Here is a 20,185-nt window from a genome sequence, read left to right as displayed (position 1 = left end):
TTCTAGAAGTCTATCTTGGCCCCATTTACTTTGAGGAAAATATGGCACTATCAAAATGCTGTTTTGTCCACAGTTTTTATCATATAGTGACACTGGCTTACCTAAATAATCCCGTCCAAAAACCATACACAAAGAAACAAATGCAGTAGATGAACATGTTTGATTAGCTCACTGAATGGCATCAGATGAGAAGCTGAATTAGAGGATTAAATGTAAATTTGGAGTCTTTAAATTTCTTCAATATCGATGAAAACTTCTGTGGCTGTTAATATTATTATTTATTATTATTATTTTTCTTTTATCTCTTACCTCTTAGAATGCTTTCGACTCTTCTCAAAAAAACATTTGTACTGGCAACACTGGTGTATTCTGGAGCTAAGTTTATATATATTAGAATTTATTGAAGAAAATAATTGCCAATTATCAATTAGCTAGTATAAGTAATTACATTCTGGATCACTAACCATAGTAAATGATACATTGGTGGCAAAAATAGAAAAATAAAAAAAATATCTGACAGCCAATTCAACAAAAAACTAAATAAAACAAGAAAACTTAAAGTAAAACACAAAATAATAAATTAAAAAAAAAACAACAAAACCATAAAATTTTAACAAAAATAACACAATAAAACAATAAAACCAAAACACAAAATAAAACAATTGAAAAAAAAATCTAACACAAAAAAACAACATTAAAGCAAAAAAAAAGCCAATTGAAAAAAAAAACAAAAAAACACCAATTACAACAAAAATAACGAGAAAAACAAAAAAAACACCAAATAAAAAGTTCTGCAAGACCAAACAAAACAAAAACTGAATTAAAGCAAAACAAACTCAAAACAAAACAAAAAATAACAAAAACATGAACAAAAAATAAAACAATACTAAAATAAAAAAACTGAATTAAAGTAAATATTAAAAAAACAAGAAAAACAAAACAGAATATTTTTATACTTTAACAAAACTAAAAACTTAAACAAAAAACTGCATTAAAGCAAAACAAACTCAAGACAAAACTAAACAAAAAAAACACAAATAAAAAAAAAAGAAAAAAAAAACGCCAAATAAAAAATTAAACAACTAAAATCTAAAACTGCATTAAAGCATAAACTCAAAACAAAACACAAAATAAAACAAAAATAACAAAACTCCACAATACTAAAATAAAACAAAAACAATTAAATGAAACGATAACTCCTATAATACAACAAAACAAACTGCACAATAATAAAACGTGACTTATTCATAGTCTCTATTCTTCATCCTGCAATCTAATGGCAAAGCAAAACTGACCATCTACAATGGTAATACTGACAACAAAACGGTGTTATGACTCCAGGATGTGTGTAATCCTTTTAGTTTTCCCTTTCGTACTACAAAATATCCTCCCCTCTCTTAGTGAGCAGAAAGTTCTGGGGCTCATTCTCAGTGTTTTACATTCACTGAAGTGTGTGACCTACTGGCGGAGTGTGACGCCGCGGGACGAGGCTTTAATGATGATTCCTGCTGTCAGTCTGAACTCTGGAGGGGGACGGAGGCTGGATGCTGAACACGCGGATGTTTAAGTGTGTGGCGATCTGGTTACACACACTCACGCAGTAGCGTACCAGATCGAACGCTGACAGCACCTGCCAACAGAACGAAAAATGTTAAAGCATGGCGAATGCATTTTTGATACTGCAAGATGAAAAATTGAACAGCTGCAAATCACCTGAGCGTTTTAAAAGATTTGTTTTCTAGGGTTAAGCAAAGGTGAAGATCACACACTTATTGAAGTCATAATTGAGTTAGCAAGGAATATTTCTACACTACACTTTACACAGGCTGTGTGTGAATGCAATTTTAACTGTACAAATATACTTAGTTAGCATCTTTATATGTAATGTCAATGATTATGAAACAGGTTATAATATTTGGGCATTAAAATGCTAAAGTCCATGAGAAACCTCCTTCACAATCCAATCCAGGTGAAAGTAAATGTATTAAAAGAGCTACAGAACAAAATGTGTGCTGAACCATATTATAAACATGGTAACAGTGTGTTAAATTATGTTGAAACATGCCAAAATAACCACACGCTAGGATTGCTAGCAATGAGCTGAAGCATGAAGTTTGTGGAAAATGCTACAATTTTGTTTAAATGTGGCAGTAGTACGTTAATTAACTGTTAGCAACAAGCCAAACATTTAAATCAGGTTATAAACATTAAATCACGCTAGAAACCTGTTAGCAACTTGATAAACCATGTTAGCCACACACACAAAAATATGCCAGCAGCGTCCTAAATCATGCCAACAACGTGTTAGCAGAGATTTCATTGGTTGGCCCTCCTAACATCAAGAGGTGTAGTGAATTTGAGTTAACGTCTGATGGGTCAGTCTTATCACCATCTCTGAAAGTGCGTTAACTTTGTGTTCTCCTGGATTCCTAGCTTAGGGCGTACTCACACTATGTACAGTGGCCTTGAACCGGGCCAAAGCACGCTTGTCCCTCCTCCCTTCCCGACAGCCCGCACTCACATTACATTCGGGCCTGAGCACGCTTACGTCATCGATGATGCGCTGGTCAGTAAAAAGCGCTCTCGCTCAGCACTTTGACGCTCATCAACAATCATAAAGTCCTCATACTGCAGGAATTAGGAAGGTTTGCTGAAGGTTCGCAGCTGTCGTGCTGTGAGGGGTTTGCATCTTTAATAATCTACAACAGTTTACGTTAACTGAACAGTAAGAATGATTAATAAATCTATATCAAACAGTCCCTTAAAAGTCACGTCTTGCTGTCAGTTTTGGGCTTAGGCGCGTTTTGCACTCACACACAAGCGTACTGCGCCAAAGCCCAAGTGAACCGCGCTCAAACCCGATTTCAATTCTCAAACATTACAGGAAACAGGCCTGGATACGGTTCGGATAGCATAGCGTGAGTAGGCCCTTAGTCTGAAGCCTCATTTTAAACATGCAACCAAAACGGCCTTTAATCATCTTCGAAATATAGCCCGCTTACGTCCTTTCCTCTCGAGGCCTGATGCTGAAAGACTTGTCCATGCTTTTATCTCGCTTGGATTTTTGCAATTCTCTGTTCAGAGGGTTACCAGCTAATTCTCTCAAGGTTTTACAATACATCCAAAATTCTGTATTGTAATACACATCATCTCGGTCTCACATCACTCCTATACTCCAACAGCTCCCCTGGCCGCCCGTCAAGTCTCGTATTAATTTTAGGACATTGATTTTAACATGTAAAGTGGTTCATAGTTCTGCTCCAGGTTACATTTGTAACCTGGTATCCATTTCCTCGGCCTCTTGCTGTCTACGCTCTGCCTTGGGTCCTATGCTGTTTCAGCCTCGCTACAAACTCGGCAGCATTGGAGGTAAGGCGTTCTCTTTCCGTGCACCCACACTGTGGGATGCTCTTCCCACTAACATTAGGAATGCTGGTTCATTGGACAGTTTTAAGAAGCTAATTAAAACTCATCTTTTTAGGACAGTTTTTAATCTGTGATCTATTACTGTGTTTTTTCATTGTTTTACTGTGCTTTGTTGTTTTTACTTTCTTGTAAGTGATTTGGGTTTTAGAAAAGTGCGTTATAAATAAAATGTATTATTAACCAGTAACCAAAATCCTGTGCTATGTGACAAACATGCTAAAGTGTAAAATAATGCTAGACATATGTACCAAAAAGGCTAACAGTGCACTACAATGATCAGAAATTCTAGCAATATACTATATAACAAATATATGCCAGCAGCAACCTAAATCATGCTAACAGCTTGTTAGCAGTATCTAAAATGTTTATTGCTGAAACTAAAATACTGAATCAAAATATAAACATGTTAACAATGTGTTAAAATGTTAGATACTTGCTATCGGTGTCATAAATCATGTTCAAATTGCTAACAATGTGTTCAAACAGTAGCAGATCACCAAGTCATTCTAGAAAATGCTACAAATTGTTGTTAAAATGTGGTAGTAGGGTGTTAATGTTAAAAGCATGCTGGAAACAATTGTAAATCAGGTTATAAACATTCAATTATGCTAGAAACTTGTTAGCAATATGTTAAACCATGCTAGCCACACTCAAAAAATGCCAGCAGCATCCTAAATCATGCCAGCAACATGTTAGCAGTATCTAAAGTCATGTGGTAAAAATGCTAAAATGTAAAATCATGCTAGACACATGCAACAAATGTACCAAAAAAGACCAAGAGGGCACTACAATGTTAAGAATGCTTCCAATACACAATATAACATTAACAAGCAAAGGATTATGAAACAGGAGATCATATTTGGGCATTTAAATGCTAAATCCATGCAAATTCTCATTCACAATCCAATCCAGGTGGATTATGAAAATTATAAAAAATTAATCAAAGGAGCTACATAGCAAAATGTTTATTGAACCATGCAATTAACATGTTAAGAGTTTGTTAAATCATGTTAAAACATGCCAAAAGTGTGCTACCTGAGCCATAACTCATGCTAGGGAAGGGTTTTAACATTAAAGTTTGCTAAATCGTTGTGGAAAATGTTACGAATGTTACAACGTGGTAGTAGTGCTTTCATTGATGTCAAATCATTCTAGCAAATAGGAAAACCATGCCAGAAACACAGTAGCAATATGTGCTAGCTACACACAAACATGTGGCAGCAGTGTCCTAGATCATGCTAACAGTGTTAGCAGTAGCTAAAATATGGGTTAAAAACATTAAATCATGCAAGAAACTTGTTAGCAATATGTTAAAACACAAAATAAGCCAGCAGCATCTTAAATTATACTAGCAACATGTTAGCAATATCATATATGGCGAATATGCTAAAGTGTTAAATCATGCATGCTAGATACATGTAACAAATATAGCAAAGAAGGCTAAAAGTGCACTACAAAGTTCAGAAATGCTTACAACATGCTAAATAACATTAACAAGCCAATGATTATAAAATAGCTGATGATTGAAAATTCAAATGCTAAATCTATGTGAAACCACATTAATAATCAATTTCCTGGTGAAAGAGGTTGTTCAAGGAGTCAAAAGTGAGAGCTACAGTACAAAATATGTGCTAAAATTATGTTAGAAACTTGCTAAAAATGACATCTGTGTAGCAATTTGCCAAGTCATTGTAGAAAATGGTTCATATTTGTTAAAATGTGATAGTAATGTTCTAAATTGTTTTCAAACCATGCTAGAAACACGGTAAACATTCTAAATCACGTTATAAATATTCCACCATACCAGACACACGTTAACAATGTTAAATAAATGTTAGTAAACTGTGTTAGCCACATGCTAAAATGCTCAAATTGTGTGGTCAACAAGTTAGTGTTATGATACATGGCAATAAGTGTTAAAACAGGCCAGCAGTGCACCACATCTTTGTTCAGAAATGATACCAGTATGCTAAAACACATTAGCAGTTTGTTAACGTGCTAATCATTCTACAATCATACAAGCAGAGTATTAAATCATGCTAAAAAGTTACTGAATTGAATCATACCAGAAATAGGACAACTTATACAAAGAATTTGCAAAAAATTTGCAACCTACTAAACATGCCAGCAGCGTGTTTAAAGAAGTTAGTTATGTTAGAAGCATGCTAGCTTAAAACTTTTAACTTTCTAACTTTTTTTGATTTAGAGTGCACAACATGACCAGAAAAGTTTAAGGAAGTCACAACCGTGTCGATTTCTGAATGACCTCAACAGACCGTGGACGTACGCTACTGTGAAAATCTATTTCTACATACAACACTGAGCTTTTTATTTCAAAAGCAAGGAAATCCAATGTTTTCCCATCTTTAACGTACCAGAGCAACCCACAGAAGACAGTACTCATTGATGAAACTGTTGAAGTACTGATTCAGAAACAGCAGTGCCGGTCCGGTGAAAGCCAAGTCATAACGATGCATTTCACTTTTAGTCATGTGAGCAACCTGAAAAACAACAGAGATGTGACTGTGGTGACATTTAGATTATCTGATACTAATGCAGTCTGAGTCACACAGATACAAACCGCAATCAACAACGATGAGTATTTTGTGCAAAAAGGTGCAGAAAATCATATTAGAAGCAGAAAATCATACAGACTGCATGAAAGCCATAATTCTTCCTCAAAGCTATTGAAACAAAGTCAAAAATTCAGGTAGAGGTGTATCAGTAATATTAAAAAGAATATTACAGAATATTACTTGTTTACTAAAGCTGTGATAATCACAGTAAACTGTCATGCATGATCTTACCACTAGTCTGTTGGTGAGTTTGGCTGAGACAAAGCCAAATGCTAAGACGTAAAGACAAGGGTGTTTCTCGAAGAGCTGCACAGATGACTTCTTGTAGATCATTAGAGCAAGTGTGATTACCACTCCTATATGGAAAGATGGAGACAAAACGCTTGTTCCCTAATTAAAACAAACATACAAACAAACAAACAAAAAAACATTGCGCCATTAATTTAGTTGCATACAGATACAGGTTTCTTTGGAAATTTAGTGCAGAATTATTATATTTTACTTAAAGAGAAATGAAACTAAAACATTTTGGTTTCTTGAAATAAAGTTAACACACTAAAGCAGACACACACAAAAAAATCAGCTAGTTACAAAACAACTATTTCTCATTAAGACTTTCATTAAGAAAGATTAAGAAGATTAACAAATATATACACGGCACTATTATAAATCCATTAAACAAATAAAAACATTTACAATATTAATAGCATTACAAGTTTAAAGCTAAAAACAAATGAAAAACTATGAAAAGATGGAGACAAAATGCTTGTTCCCTGATTAAAACAAACAAACAAACAAACAAATAAACAAACAGACAGACAGACAGACAAAAAACATTGTGACATTAGTTTAGATGCATACAGTTACAGGCTGTTTTTGACATTTAGTGCAGGATTATTAATGTTTACCAAAACGGAAATAAAACAACAAAACCATTTTGGTTACTTAAAATAAAATTAACATAATAAAACACACAAAAATCATCTAGTTACAAACTAAGTAGATACATTTACAAAAATAATAATAGAATTTTTTTTAATTGTTTGAATCTAAAAAGAATGTAAAACTATGGAAAGATGAAGACAAAATACTTGATCCCTGATTAAAACAAACAAACAAACAAACAAACAAACAAACAAACAGACAGACAGACAGACAGACAGACAGACAGACAGACAGACAGACAAACTTAAATTATTAGTCTACTTAAACAAAAATGAAAACACAAAATCATTTTTGTTACTTGAAATAAAATTAACATAATAAAATAAAAATAATGATCTAGTTACAAACCAAGTATTTCTCATTAAGACTCAAAATGTTAATTATGAATAAATATATACACCACACTATAATAAATCCAATAAACAAATAAACACAAATACAAAACAAATAAATACATAAAAATAATGCAAAAGAAGTGAAAACAAAAAAATGAATTGGTGGAGCACATCATGTGCTGATTATAAAGACAATAATAAATAGATTAAGCAAACTTCTTTAAAATAATTTTAAATTAAATGATAGAAAAGTATGCACTTTTACATTTATGCATGGAAAGACAAGAGTTTCTCATGAGTTTCTGTTTATCTAATTTAGCTTTAACTTACCGCAATAGTTGATCCGTTTTTGCCCATTCCGCCTGTAAATATAACTCGAAAATAGTTTGTGCAGGAGAAAACTGCTCCCAGAAGAGTGAAGAGAGCCGGTATTATTTTAACTTGGATATTTAGCACCGGAATCTGAAAGATTAAAAACAAAAATCACACCTTTCTTTATATAAAAGTAGTTTTTACATACAAATATTTAAAGAGATTGTTCATGCAACATGTGAACTGAGCATATAATTATTTGGAAAAAAAAAGTGAAAGAATTAAGATTTTAATTACCATAGATTGCCAGAAAGCCGTTCCTCCGATGGCAGCCAGTAAATACATGGATATGATGAAGATTTGCACCTCAGTCACATCAATTCTGCACAAGCAAACAGGGATAAAGTCAATCAATTATTCTCAATAAAATACAGCGTCTTTCTTTCTTTCTGTAGTGCTTTATCTACAATACAACAGCTGTCTGAAAGCTGCCAGTTTCCCATGAGCAGACCAGAATGTTCAAACATAGTGTTTGTGTACTGATTACTGAATGCACAAATTATTATTAAGGACATTTGTCACTCACATGCCGAAGCGCAGTGTTCCAGAAACATACGTCTGCCAGTGGGCACAATAAAACATGAAGATGCCCACAAAACAACAAAAAAACATCCAGTCAGGGTAAGTGCCCAGCTGAACGGCTATACATGTGCCCAGAACCACAAACACTGCAGCAGAAAAACACACAAAACAACAGGAAAGCCAATTAGAAATATTTTTCACTATTATCGACTTGTAGTTTAAATAAAAAGCGTAAATTCTTTTTTTTTTATTCAAAGATTTTCTCATGTTCGTTATTTCATGTTAAACACTTTGATTTGTTTTTTCATGCATCATTTTATTTACATTATAAATACTTTTTTGTTTTATTTCAAGCAAAATACTATGTTTTAATTAACTATATTAATTGAGATACATACTGTACATCTACTATTTAGGAATACATCTTTGCAATGGTAAAAAGTATTACATGGCCAATGTTTAACTAGACCAAAATAAAATTTAATTAAATTAAACAAATAAAATAATAATAAAATGAATAAATAAATAAAATAAAAGCCTGTGTGATTCTAGCAATGGAAACTCAGGAAAATTAAATTTCAATACATATACTAGCAACATATATTTTTTTAGCTATTTAAAACAAATACAAACACTTTTGTTTTCAAATGTATCCTTATTTAATTTTTTTATTTCAGGTTTAGACAATAATTCATAAACTACCTGAATGGATACACAATAGTTAAAAAGATAATAATAATTTAAAAGCACATTTAAATTATTACTTTTTTAATTTCAAGTAAAATACTATGTTTAGTTCATACCTGTCAACATTGGGATGTGAAAATAAGGGATATGCCCACCATAATAAGGGATTTTACAGAATCTGTTTGGGAAACAGCATCTGTTTATCATTATGGAGCTCATCAGCTTATAGTCATACAGCATTATAGGACTGTTTTGAGGATTGTATAGGATGGGTGACGGCACCTGTAATCAAAAGGAAAGGGAATCGCGCCACTTTTAATATTTATTTATAAGTGTTTTCATTCCTAAACAAAGCGAAAGCACAGAGGACTCACGTTTTAGAACAAGGGGCGACCCCTGGTGGTTCGGTGGTATGGCTTGCGTATAGGGAGGCTCGGCTGTTCAGAGAAAGACTGAAAATACGGGAGAAATACGGGAAAAAACCTTTACGGGATAATAGCTGGATAGAACAGTAAAATACGGGAGAATACCGCGAAAAACGGGAGGGTTGACAGGTATGTTTAATTTTATTAATTTTGATACGTATATTATTTATTTAGAAATGTTTTTTTTTTTTAACATGGCCAAAGTTGGCCAAAGAAAAAAAATGAAATAAAAAAAAACAATAGCCTGTGTTATTTAAGCTATGTAAACTCCGAAAAAAAATTATATACTAGTAATATTATTTATTTAGTTATTTAAAACAAATGCATAGTCTTTGTTTTTTTAAAATGTTTTTTTTTGTTGTTGTTTAAAGCTTTATTTTCTTCAGGTTTTTGGACAATTTCACAAACTACCTGTATCAAAAAGGGCTTGAAATTGCAACTGCATTTATATATGTGACCTCAAAATATATTTGGGAGCATTTGTGCGAGTCTAAAAACAAAAATTGTGGCTGTGCGACCATTTTTCATTACAAAATGTTAACCGCATGCACGGATTTAAGAGAAATTCACGCAAAATGCATCTTTGCACCTAAAAACGTGAAATGCAGCGCTTAGGAGTAGTTAAAAGTCGTCATGTCAACTTTCTTAAAAATTAAACCATATTGCAGGCCATAAAAAAACTGTTATTGCTATTAAGATGACGTATGCAAATAATAAGTTATATGTCAATATCATCTGTGCAATATCAGACGCCACCTGTGAGAACACATCACAGTTATTATCGTTAACTCAGTTCATCGCATTCACGTCAAGCAGTGCGTGCAGGGCCGGTGAGCGCAAGCAGATTTTATTGTTAGTTTTGATTAGTGTTGATTACAAATGCAATAAATCTGTTAATATAAAACTTGTAGTAACGGTGCTCATAAGTTTTTGGTACGTATGACTTAATTTTGGCTGGTGCGGCTAATTTTTTTAAGATAGGAGCACAGGTGCTATCAAACAAAAAAGGTTAATTTCAAGCCCTGTGTATGGATACACAAAAAAAATGTAGGCAAAATTGTTGCAAACAATTTATTTGTGTTGAATTTAAACAAGCAAATTAAATTTTGTAATGTTCATCTTAATTTATTTGTTTAAATTCAACATAAAAGGTTTACAACCCCTTAACTTAAAAAAATGTAAGTAAATTCAAGGAATCATCTTTGAATAATTTTTTTTCAGTGTAAATAAATAATTTTAATTCATACATCTCTATTTCAAGACTTAACATTTAAATCTCTCTGATTAATAATAAATTTTTTAAAAGCAATCCAGGTGTTAAATTAGAGTAGCCAGCTGTACTTGCAAACACAAACATGAGCAGACCTGTAGAAAGTGAGTCACAGCCGTGGTCAAACAGCTCGCCAAGCGGTGTGCTGCTATTGGTACGTCGTGCCTGCTTTCCATCTATAGCATCCAACGATTGGTAGATGAACAAACCCAAAGCACATGCCAAATATGCCCACGTTGGTGCCTGCAAAAGAGGTGAAACTGTAATAAAGCAGGCCTAAATGTAACTTTGTAACCAATAATACACCACATTTCAACAAATGTGCTTATGAATGTGTTATTTTAGCTCTTACAAGTCTAACTGTAGATACTAATGGTACATGGAGGGAGAGAAGGTGTCCGATTGCAGACTTAAGCAATGTAGATGTTTTCCATAGCAGCGGGACTCATAAGGCTGCTATAGTTGATAAACAGAGACTGTTCCAGCTGACAGAACAAGCTGTGTTTGACAATACACAAGATCTTATTGTGCTGTTAAACAGACCTTAATTACCTCATCGGATGAGCTCAGAATATACTAAATTACAGTCTACACTGAACTTATGTGAGGCAAGGTGAGAAGACAAGCCAAGACTTTAATGCAGATGATACGTAATATTTACAATTATACAATAACTGATTTTAACATATGAAGAGTTCAGATGCAAAACCTCTAAATGCCGTCTGTGGAATGTAATTCATAATAAAGTCAATAAAAAGTCAATATCTGAAAGAGACCTACCTGGACATAACATCAATTTCATTTTCAGAGTAAAACAAAAACTGATATTAAAATGTCAGTGTTCAAATTATAACGAGTTGTTAAAATGTTTAAAGTCAATAACTAATTATAAATTCTGATTATAAAATCTAAGCTGAATATAAAAATAGCAGCAACTGTAACAGCTACTGCATATTAAGGTTAAAATTAATCTTAATCAATTAAAACCGATTAAAATAAACCACATTTATATAGACCACATTTATATAGTCATCACTAAAGCAGCAACTAAATATTTATATTATTTATAATTTATTTATAAATATTTAAAATATTTATAATATTTATAATTAAGATTAAAATTTAGATGTACAAAAATACAACAATTTAGAAAATAACTTAGAACTAAATATTTAGGAATGAACAAAAAAATAAAAAATCTAAAAATAAAAATCACAACCTATAAATAAAATTTGTCACAAATTCAATTAGATCAAAATTAACACTAAAATCTAGATAAATAAGCGTATCGATAACTAATGTTATCAAACAGGTTTTAAATATAGATAATTAAAACTAATATTTAAAAATTCATAATTATTATACGTGTGTGTGTGTGTGTATGTATGTATATATATATATATATATATATATATATATATATATATATATATATATATAACAATAATTATAATACATTTTGATTAAACTAGCTATTTGAGAGAAAAAATAATAAACCCAATTTTGTTTTAGTGATGCCAGCTAACGTACTAGTAATAATAATAAATCAATGAATTTAGATTTTCAAATAAATCTTTTTTTAATGTTTGTGTGTGCTCAATACTGATATTAAAATACCTAATCATTCCATTAACTGCAGAATATCCTTTAATATCTGCAATCAACATTATGACAGCCAGCAAGTGAAAACACGTAAACTCAATTTACTCTTACAGTTGATCCAAAGCATCATATCATATATTCTTATTTAATGTCATGTCAGCAACAATGGCTATCTTCATGACACAATTCATTAAAAATAAATACAATAAAAACCACAAACAAGGACCTGGAGGAGCTCAATCCAGCCTCTCTCGACTCTGAAGTCGCTGGTTGTGGAAATTCAAAATTGACTCAAAAAAACTAAATGAATATGACTGGCAAGGAAAATTCGGAAATGTGGCTTAAGCGGCGTACTAAGAGCTGCGGAAAATAAAATAAAAACAAACAAACAAGATAAATTAGAAATAATTTTTAACGTTAATATATAATTAAAAGTCTAAAAGAATTACCAAACACTTTTTATATACCTCATACTTCTTAAAAACATTGTGCAATTCTGAGTGTGCTCCACACAAGTGAGTGGGCTTGACAAACCACCTATTGAACACAATCTCCCCTCGTTCCTCCCAAACAAACAAAAACAAAAACAGACTTGTAGACTTAGCAACTGAGACTACTCATAGCATTTATATACTGCTACGCTCTGCTGATTTGAAGTGCTTCTTTTATCCTCACTTGTAACTCCCTTTGGATAAGAGCATCTGCTAAATGAATAAATGTAAACATACATTTTTTTTTCCTAGTAAAAATTTGCCGAATATCTCATTAAGAGAATAATGCTCATTATTCATCTAATAAAAAAACCTTTTGCAGTCATTAAAAGTGGGACAGTCCAACGAAATATGTTTTACAGTAAGATTAAATTTGCTGAACAAACTCGAGTGGATTCTTCAACTTTAAGCAAAAATATATATATAAATAAATAAATAAATAAACTATGAGAAAGTGTTAAATTAATTTTTTTCTTTAATTTGTTTCCCAATTGATGTTTAACAGAGCAAGGAATTTTTCACAGTCTTTCCTGTAATATTTGTTTCTTCTGGGTAAAGTCTTATTTGTTTTGTTTCAGCTAGAATAAAAGCAGCTTTTTAAAAAGCAGTTTAAGGTAAATATTATTATCCCCTTAAGCAATCTTTTTTGTATTGTCTACAGAACAAACCATTGTTATACAATGATTTGCCTAACTACCCTAATTTGCCTAATTAAGTAAGTTAAGCCTTAAATTTGCACGTTAAGCTGAATACTAGCATCTTGAAAATTATCTTGGCAAATATATCACAGCAAAGATATAATAAATCACTTATTAGAAATCAGTTATTAAATTATGTTTAGAAATGTGTTGAAAAAAATATTTCCATTAAACAGAAATTGTGGAAGAAATATACGGGGGGGTGAATAATTCTTTCACTTGTATGTCCAATATGACACAAGGTAAAAATTACTAAATAGAATCTAGTCTTAAAAAGTATTAAAAATCTGTTTCAATTAATTAAATTAGGGCTGGGCCAATAAAATGGTATCAGTATTTATTGACCGTACACCATTGCCAATAACAATAAAAAAAAAAGCATTTTCCAGGCGCACATTTCAACTTTCCAGAATGTCAGGTGCGCACCGCAATTCATGCAAGTAGGACTAACCAATCTGCTTCAGTACTTCACAGTTTGTATTGTTGCAATAGGTGTTTGAATAATGATGGTTAGTTTCTTTACTTGAAAGCTCAGATTTGATTATCATAATTTGTTTTGTTAATGGAGTTTGTGGTTTAGTGTGTGATTATTTAAGACACCTTACAGATGTTGATCAACCTTAAAGTTTGATTTGATTGTTCAGCGTTTACACTTTATCACTGCACACACTTTGTAACATTTATTAAGAGACGACATGGTTTTCACACCAAAATTCATCCTACCACGGCTACATTACAGCTTCTCATTTAAAACATTTAGTCGTTTTTTTTTTTTTAATAGTGGTTGATAATCGCACCAAAACGTATTAAAACGTAAGTGGATAATAAAAGCACAAATTTTTCTGTAACTGTAATAGTGCTGCGCGTTATTTGTTAACCCTTTAAGGCAGATCTGTGTAAAAAAAAAAGGCCTGCCGCTACAGCTGGAAAAAATCCTAGAGGAAACACTGGACAAGATTTATTTATTTTTTGACTATTAAAACTTTTTGCCTTAGTAATGTTGGTCCATTAAAATAAAATGGTTAAATAAATAAAACATCCTAATATCCCTAAATGGATTGTAAAAAACAATAGTCAATAATTATCTATACTGAATGATATTAAATATTATACATACATTTTTTAGCTGTACTTCCCAGCCCAAAATTCAATTTAAATAGTATTTCATAAAATTTACTAAACACCCATGTATACCACTCCTCTTGCGGAGTTAATCTGTAGCTTAACCCAGTAAAACTAGAGCTCACAACTGACTGTAAATATTACCTGTTCAGTGGCAGTAGGGCAGTAATAGACCAGTATCAGAGTACTGACAATATTAGTAGCGAGTCCCACGATAGTGATGAGGTTTGGGGCCATCCAGAGAGGCACTTTGCTAACCAGCCAGCACCAGAATCCCTGCATGAAGGGCTCCAGAAGGGAGCGTCCCTCACTGCTGTAACGGTGCTCCTCCAGCCTCTTCAGCTGCTGTCGGGACAGACGGGCCACGGGCAGCTCCATCAGCCGGGTCAGCAGACTGGGACCCTCTTCTGTAGCTGCTACGATCGGGTCACGGGGTGCCGAGGAGCTGCTGTCAGAATCAGAGCGGGCCCGGACGGGTCTCTTGTGGGAGCTCATGACTCTCTGGGTGGATGCGGGGAGTGCTGAATCCACAATGAGCTTATAGGATTAGATCTGTGGGGAACACAATTATTTAGATATATACACGCTCATGTGGAACAAGTACTCTGACACTTCTGGACAACAAGAATATATGATTAACAGGATGTTATTCAGGGGTGGAGTAATAACTGGTATTTGGTAAATTATTTCCACACCTAAAGGTAAGTTACACTACAGTTTTGCTCAAGGACAAGTAAGAACTTGAGAGATTAAATGGCATGAGCACTGTTTTCTCTTGCTGAAACAAATTTAGCTCCATAATATAAATAATTAATTAACATGACAAGCCATATTAATATACATGCACATCATATAGTTGATGAAAGACACATTTTTAGCACTGCTGTGAATTTTTTTTTTACTTTTTCAAACATTTCCTCAGTGCTGTTTTGCTTAGCAAGTACATTTTTTTACAGTAATTCCTATTTTCTTATTCTTCTGTAGAAAGTCTTATTTGTTTTAGTTTAACTGGAATAAATGCTGTTTTTATTTTTTTAGGGTCAATATTATTAGCCCCCTTAACAAATACACTCAATATTTTTTTTGATTGGCTACAGAAGAAACCAATGACTTGCCTAGTTAACCTAGTTTAAATTGCACTGAATTCTAGTATCTTACAAAATAACTAGGAAAAACATTTAGGTATTTTTTTATGACATAGGAAAACCAAATTAGTTTTTAGAAATTAGTTATTATATTTAAAATGTGTTACAAAAAAATTCTCTTCACTTAATTATTTTAAACAATTAAAATTTCAAGAGAAAATTTCAAAATTTCACTTCAACCACAAACGTCATACATGTATGTGAAATGCACATATAATACAAGTACAGACAAAGACAACAGTAACTTAACCAACCACCACCCTTAATAAATGAAATGTAAAAACGTTGGTTTAAAAACTGTATAATTCACAGTTATGCAACAAAGAAAACACTATTTTTGTAATTTACAGGATTGTTATATTTAATATACATTATATATCGGAAATACTAGTAGCTTGTTAAATAAATAGTAAAATATTAAGCAATATACCTTTATGGCATAGAAAAAACTAATTAGTTTTTAGAAATTAGATATTAAAAATGTTTTGTTAAAAAAAGTCCTGGAAAAAAATATTCTCTTCATTAAACAGCACTGAAATATTTTACATTTCAAAAGAGGATTAATAATTAGGACTTCAACCACTAACGTTGTACATGCATGTGAAATGCACATATAATACAAAACGTACAGACATAGATGCACTTAATACACTAAAACCAACAGTAACTAAACCAACCACCACCCTTAATAAATTAAACATAAAAAGTTGGTTTAAAAACGTGTTAAATGCTCACAGTTATGCAACAAAGAAAACACTATTTTTGTCTTTTACAAGTTAGTTCGTTATATTTTATATAGATTATCAAATATTTTAAATTAGATTTTGATCATATTATTTAAACAGACATATAAACACATTACATCTGATACACGTACATGGGACATTCTACCACAAACATTATCTGTACTTAAAATAAAATCATAAATACAGCAAATAAAAGGTTTATTCCAAAAATTCCTACATTGGACTAATGGTTAATTTCTGCGAGTTGTTCTGTAAAGGAATATGTCCTTCATTTGGATCTCAGGTTTTTTTCTCTTTATTAAAACACTTTACAAACCCTATCATTGTCCTCAGTCCAATTGAACCTACAGCTTTAATAGCTTTGTTATGCTAAACACTGTGAATTTAGGGGAAAAAAAACCTTCAGTAATATCAAACTTTAAGCTGTTATCATTCACATCAATTGATTAAAAACATGAAATTATAAATAAATTCTACAAATAAATAAATGCTACAAATATATCATACAAAGAGGCGCCGTAGTGGCGCAGTAGGTAGTGCTGTTGCCTCACAGCAAGAAGATTGCCGGTTCAAGCCTCGGTTGGGTCAGTTGGCATTTCTGTGTGGAGTTTGCATGTTTTTCCTGCGTTTACGTGGGTTTCCTCAGGGTGCTCCGGTTTCCCCCACAGTCCAAAGACATGCGGTACAGGGGAATTGGGTAGGCTGAATTGTCCGTAGTGTATGAGTGAGCGAGTGTGTATGGATGTTTCCTAGAGATGGGTTGCGGCTAAAAGGGAATCCGCTGCTTAAAATCATGCTGGATAAGTTGGCGGTTCATTCCAATGTGGCAACCCCAGATTAATAAAGGGACTAAGCCGAAAAGAAAATGAATTAATGAATATCATACAAAGTAGGCATGGGCCGGTATAAGATTCTGACTGTATGATAACCTTGGATAAAAATATTACGGTATTGCGATTACTGTTCTAAAATATAATCTTTTTAAATGTCTGGGTAAAAAACAACAACTTATTTCCCCTTCGAAAATAACATACTTTATTTTTTAAAAGACTTAAAATATTTCACAGCAGTAAACATGACAGGCTAAATAATGAAAATGAATCATTGACTTTTAAAACAGCATCTCTGAATATGTAGTGTTCAGATGCAAAAACCTCTAAGTGCCGTCTGAAATTTCCATCGAAAATGAAAATTAATCTCAGCCTCCTTTGTTAATGTTGAGATATTTCACTTTGAAGACCAGGAAAATGACTTATTCTTTGCCATAAATGTAATACTACTGAACACTCACAAAGGAGGAAAATTTTAGATGGGATTTAGAGGTTTTTGCATCTAAACTCTTCATATCTTCCCTGACTAGGATACTGTTGTTCTAAAAATAAATAAATAAATTAATTAATCAATAAACAAAGTAAATAAAAATCTTACAGTTACCTTAGGAACGGTATTACAGAAAATTTGGGCAGTTTGTATTATATGTATTAAATTAAAATACAATACTTGCAATACACGTTTAAGTCTTTGACTCGAAAGTGACAACATTTGACGGAGAAGAAGCAGACAGTGATCAAGGATGTATTCTTTCATTAAATTGTATGATTTTGTGCTCGTTTTAGCATGTTTGTGTGTGTGTGTGTGTGTGTGTGGACGACAAGTTTAAGTCAGGCCCTGTCTTTTTTTTCCCAAGTGAAAATTAACTTTTTCTGGTAGAATGTCCCACATAATATTAAAACATTTTTAGATTCGGTTTTGGCTGTGATACTAACAGTTTCCGTTTACTTACGTTCCACCTCAGAATACACCTGATACTACAGGAACAGATAAGATAAATTATGCACAAACACCTAATAAATGCACTGATATGGGATGTTTTATGACATACTCACCTGATGACTGTATTTATGAGATCTGTAACAGCCCATTAACACGCTTCTGCTGAATGATGACGTCAGCTTGACAAAAATCCTTTAAGTGACGTCGTCAGCTCGATAGCGATCTGTCAAACGTGTCAGGAAACATCAGAATTTGTAATAACTGTTTACATACAGCAATTTCAGAGGCAGTGTCATGAATAAAGTTAGTCTCGGACAAACTGTACCTTTGTTTACGTGGTGAAGATGTCTTTTCTCCCTGCAGCATTACACTGGAGATACCCGTGTGATGCTAAAAGTTGAATTCTAATATAAATGATGAACAGATCAAACAAAGAAAAGGCGAGACGAAGAAATGTTGAAGACAGCGGAGAAAAGGGTTGGGTGAGCGATTGATAACCGACGACAGCTCAAAGCCGCAAAACGGCGTGGATGAGATGCAGAGGCGTGAAAAGCGCTTCAATAACGCAACGTCAACGCCTTCCGGAAGTAGCATTTCAAAATAAGAGTATATTTATTATTTACTTCATTCACATGTATTATTAGACTTAACCAGATGTTTTGGTTTTTACATATGATAAAATAAATATGGGATAGTAACACTAAGTAGTCGTTTATTAGCACACCAATAAAAAAAGCACAGAATTGATTCCAATGCATGTTAACAGTACAAAACTAATTGAAATATTAAATTTATACCAATAGGTTAAAATGACTTTTACAGTTTTTTTGAAAAAAAAAAATAAATAAATAAATAAAATATTGTATATAAATATTTTAAACTGCCGTTGTTCTACTAAATTCTCAAACTCATTTTCCCGTGTAAATTGCTCTGAATGGGATAAAAGTTCAGTAAACAGCGCCACCTAGGCCTATAGATTTAAAACTTCAACTCCCTTTGGTATCAAAATTGTAGTTTTCAGTTATTATAGGATTTAATATTTAATACCAACCATTTTATCTATCTATCTATCTATCTATCTATCTATCTATCTATCTATCTATCTATCTATCTATCTATCTATCTATCTATCTATCTATCTATCTATCTACCTACCTACCTACCTACCTACCTACCTACCTACCTACCTACCTACCTACCTACCTACCTACCTACCTACCTACCTACCTACCTACCTACCTACCTACCTACCTACCTACCTACCTACCTACCTACCTACCTATCTATCTATCTATCTATCTATCTATCTATCTATCAATCTTAGTCTTGATTACTTATTGGTCGGCTTGAGGTCAGGCTCTAAGGACTCTAAATTCTAAATTAAACTTAATTATTGCTTACTTTATTACAACATAATCATTCCTCTTATTACTATACAATCACCGGCCACTTTATTATGTACAGGTTGGAACCCTTTTGCCTTCAGAACTGCCTTGATCCTTTATGCCATAGATTCAACAAGGTACTGGAAATGTTCCTCAGAGATTTTGCTCCATATTGACATGATAGCATCACGCACTTGCTGCAGATTTGTCGGCTGCACATTCATGATGCAAATCTCCAGTTCCACCACATCCCTAAGGTGCTCTATTGGATTGAGTTCTGGTGACTGTGAAGGCCATTTGAATACAGTGAACTTATTGTCATGTTCAAGAAACCAGTCTGAGATGATTCGTGCTTTATGACTGGGCCCGTTATCCTGCTGGAAGTAGCCACCAGAAAATGGGCACACTGTGGTCATAAAGGGATGGACATCAGGTAGGCTGTGGTGTTGACACGATTCTCAGTTGATACTGATGAGCCCAAAGTGTGCCAAGAAAATATCCTCCACACCATTACACCACCACCACCAGCCTGACCCATTAATACAAGGCCGGATGGACCCATGCTTTTGTGTTGTTGACGACAAATTCTGATTCTACCATCCGAATGTCGCAGCAGAAATCGAGACTCATCAGACCAGGCAACGTTTCTCCAATCTTCTATTGTT

The 20,185-nt window shown here is 33.0% G+C and overlaps 1 protein-coding gene and 1 long non-coding RNA gene across 2 annotated transcripts in view; both read right to left on the bottom strand.

The window, feature by feature from the left end:
- LOC147842593 (uncharacterized) overlaps nt 1–20,185 on the bottom strand; it is a 195,838-nt gene that overhangs the window by 57,493 nt on the left and 118,160 nt on the right. The window lies entirely within an intron of this gene.
- On the bottom strand, nt 1,493–18,718 carry cept1a (choline/ethanolamine phosphotransferase 1a). The gene is given in 10 exon segments (NM_001144792.3): nt 1,493–1,630; nt 5,802–5,927; nt 6,234–6,392; nt 7,613–7,744; nt 7,892–7,976; nt 8,181–8,322; nt 10,654–10,801; nt 14,616–15,023; nt 18,249–18,358; nt 18,461–18,718. Coding segments are annotated over 8 exon segments (1,281 nt in total). The 5' UTR covers nt 14,967–15,023; nt 18,249–18,358; nt 18,461–18,718.

This window comes from Danio rerio, chromosome 8 (assembly GCF_052040795.2).
Source record: "Danio rerio strain M-AB ecotype USA chromosome 8, GRCz13ab, whole genome shotgun sequence".
NCBI lineage: Eukaryota > Metazoa > Chordata > Actinopteri > Cypriniformes > Danionidae > Danio > Danio rerio.
This window is presented reverse-complemented; position numbering and strand designations above follow the sequence as displayed.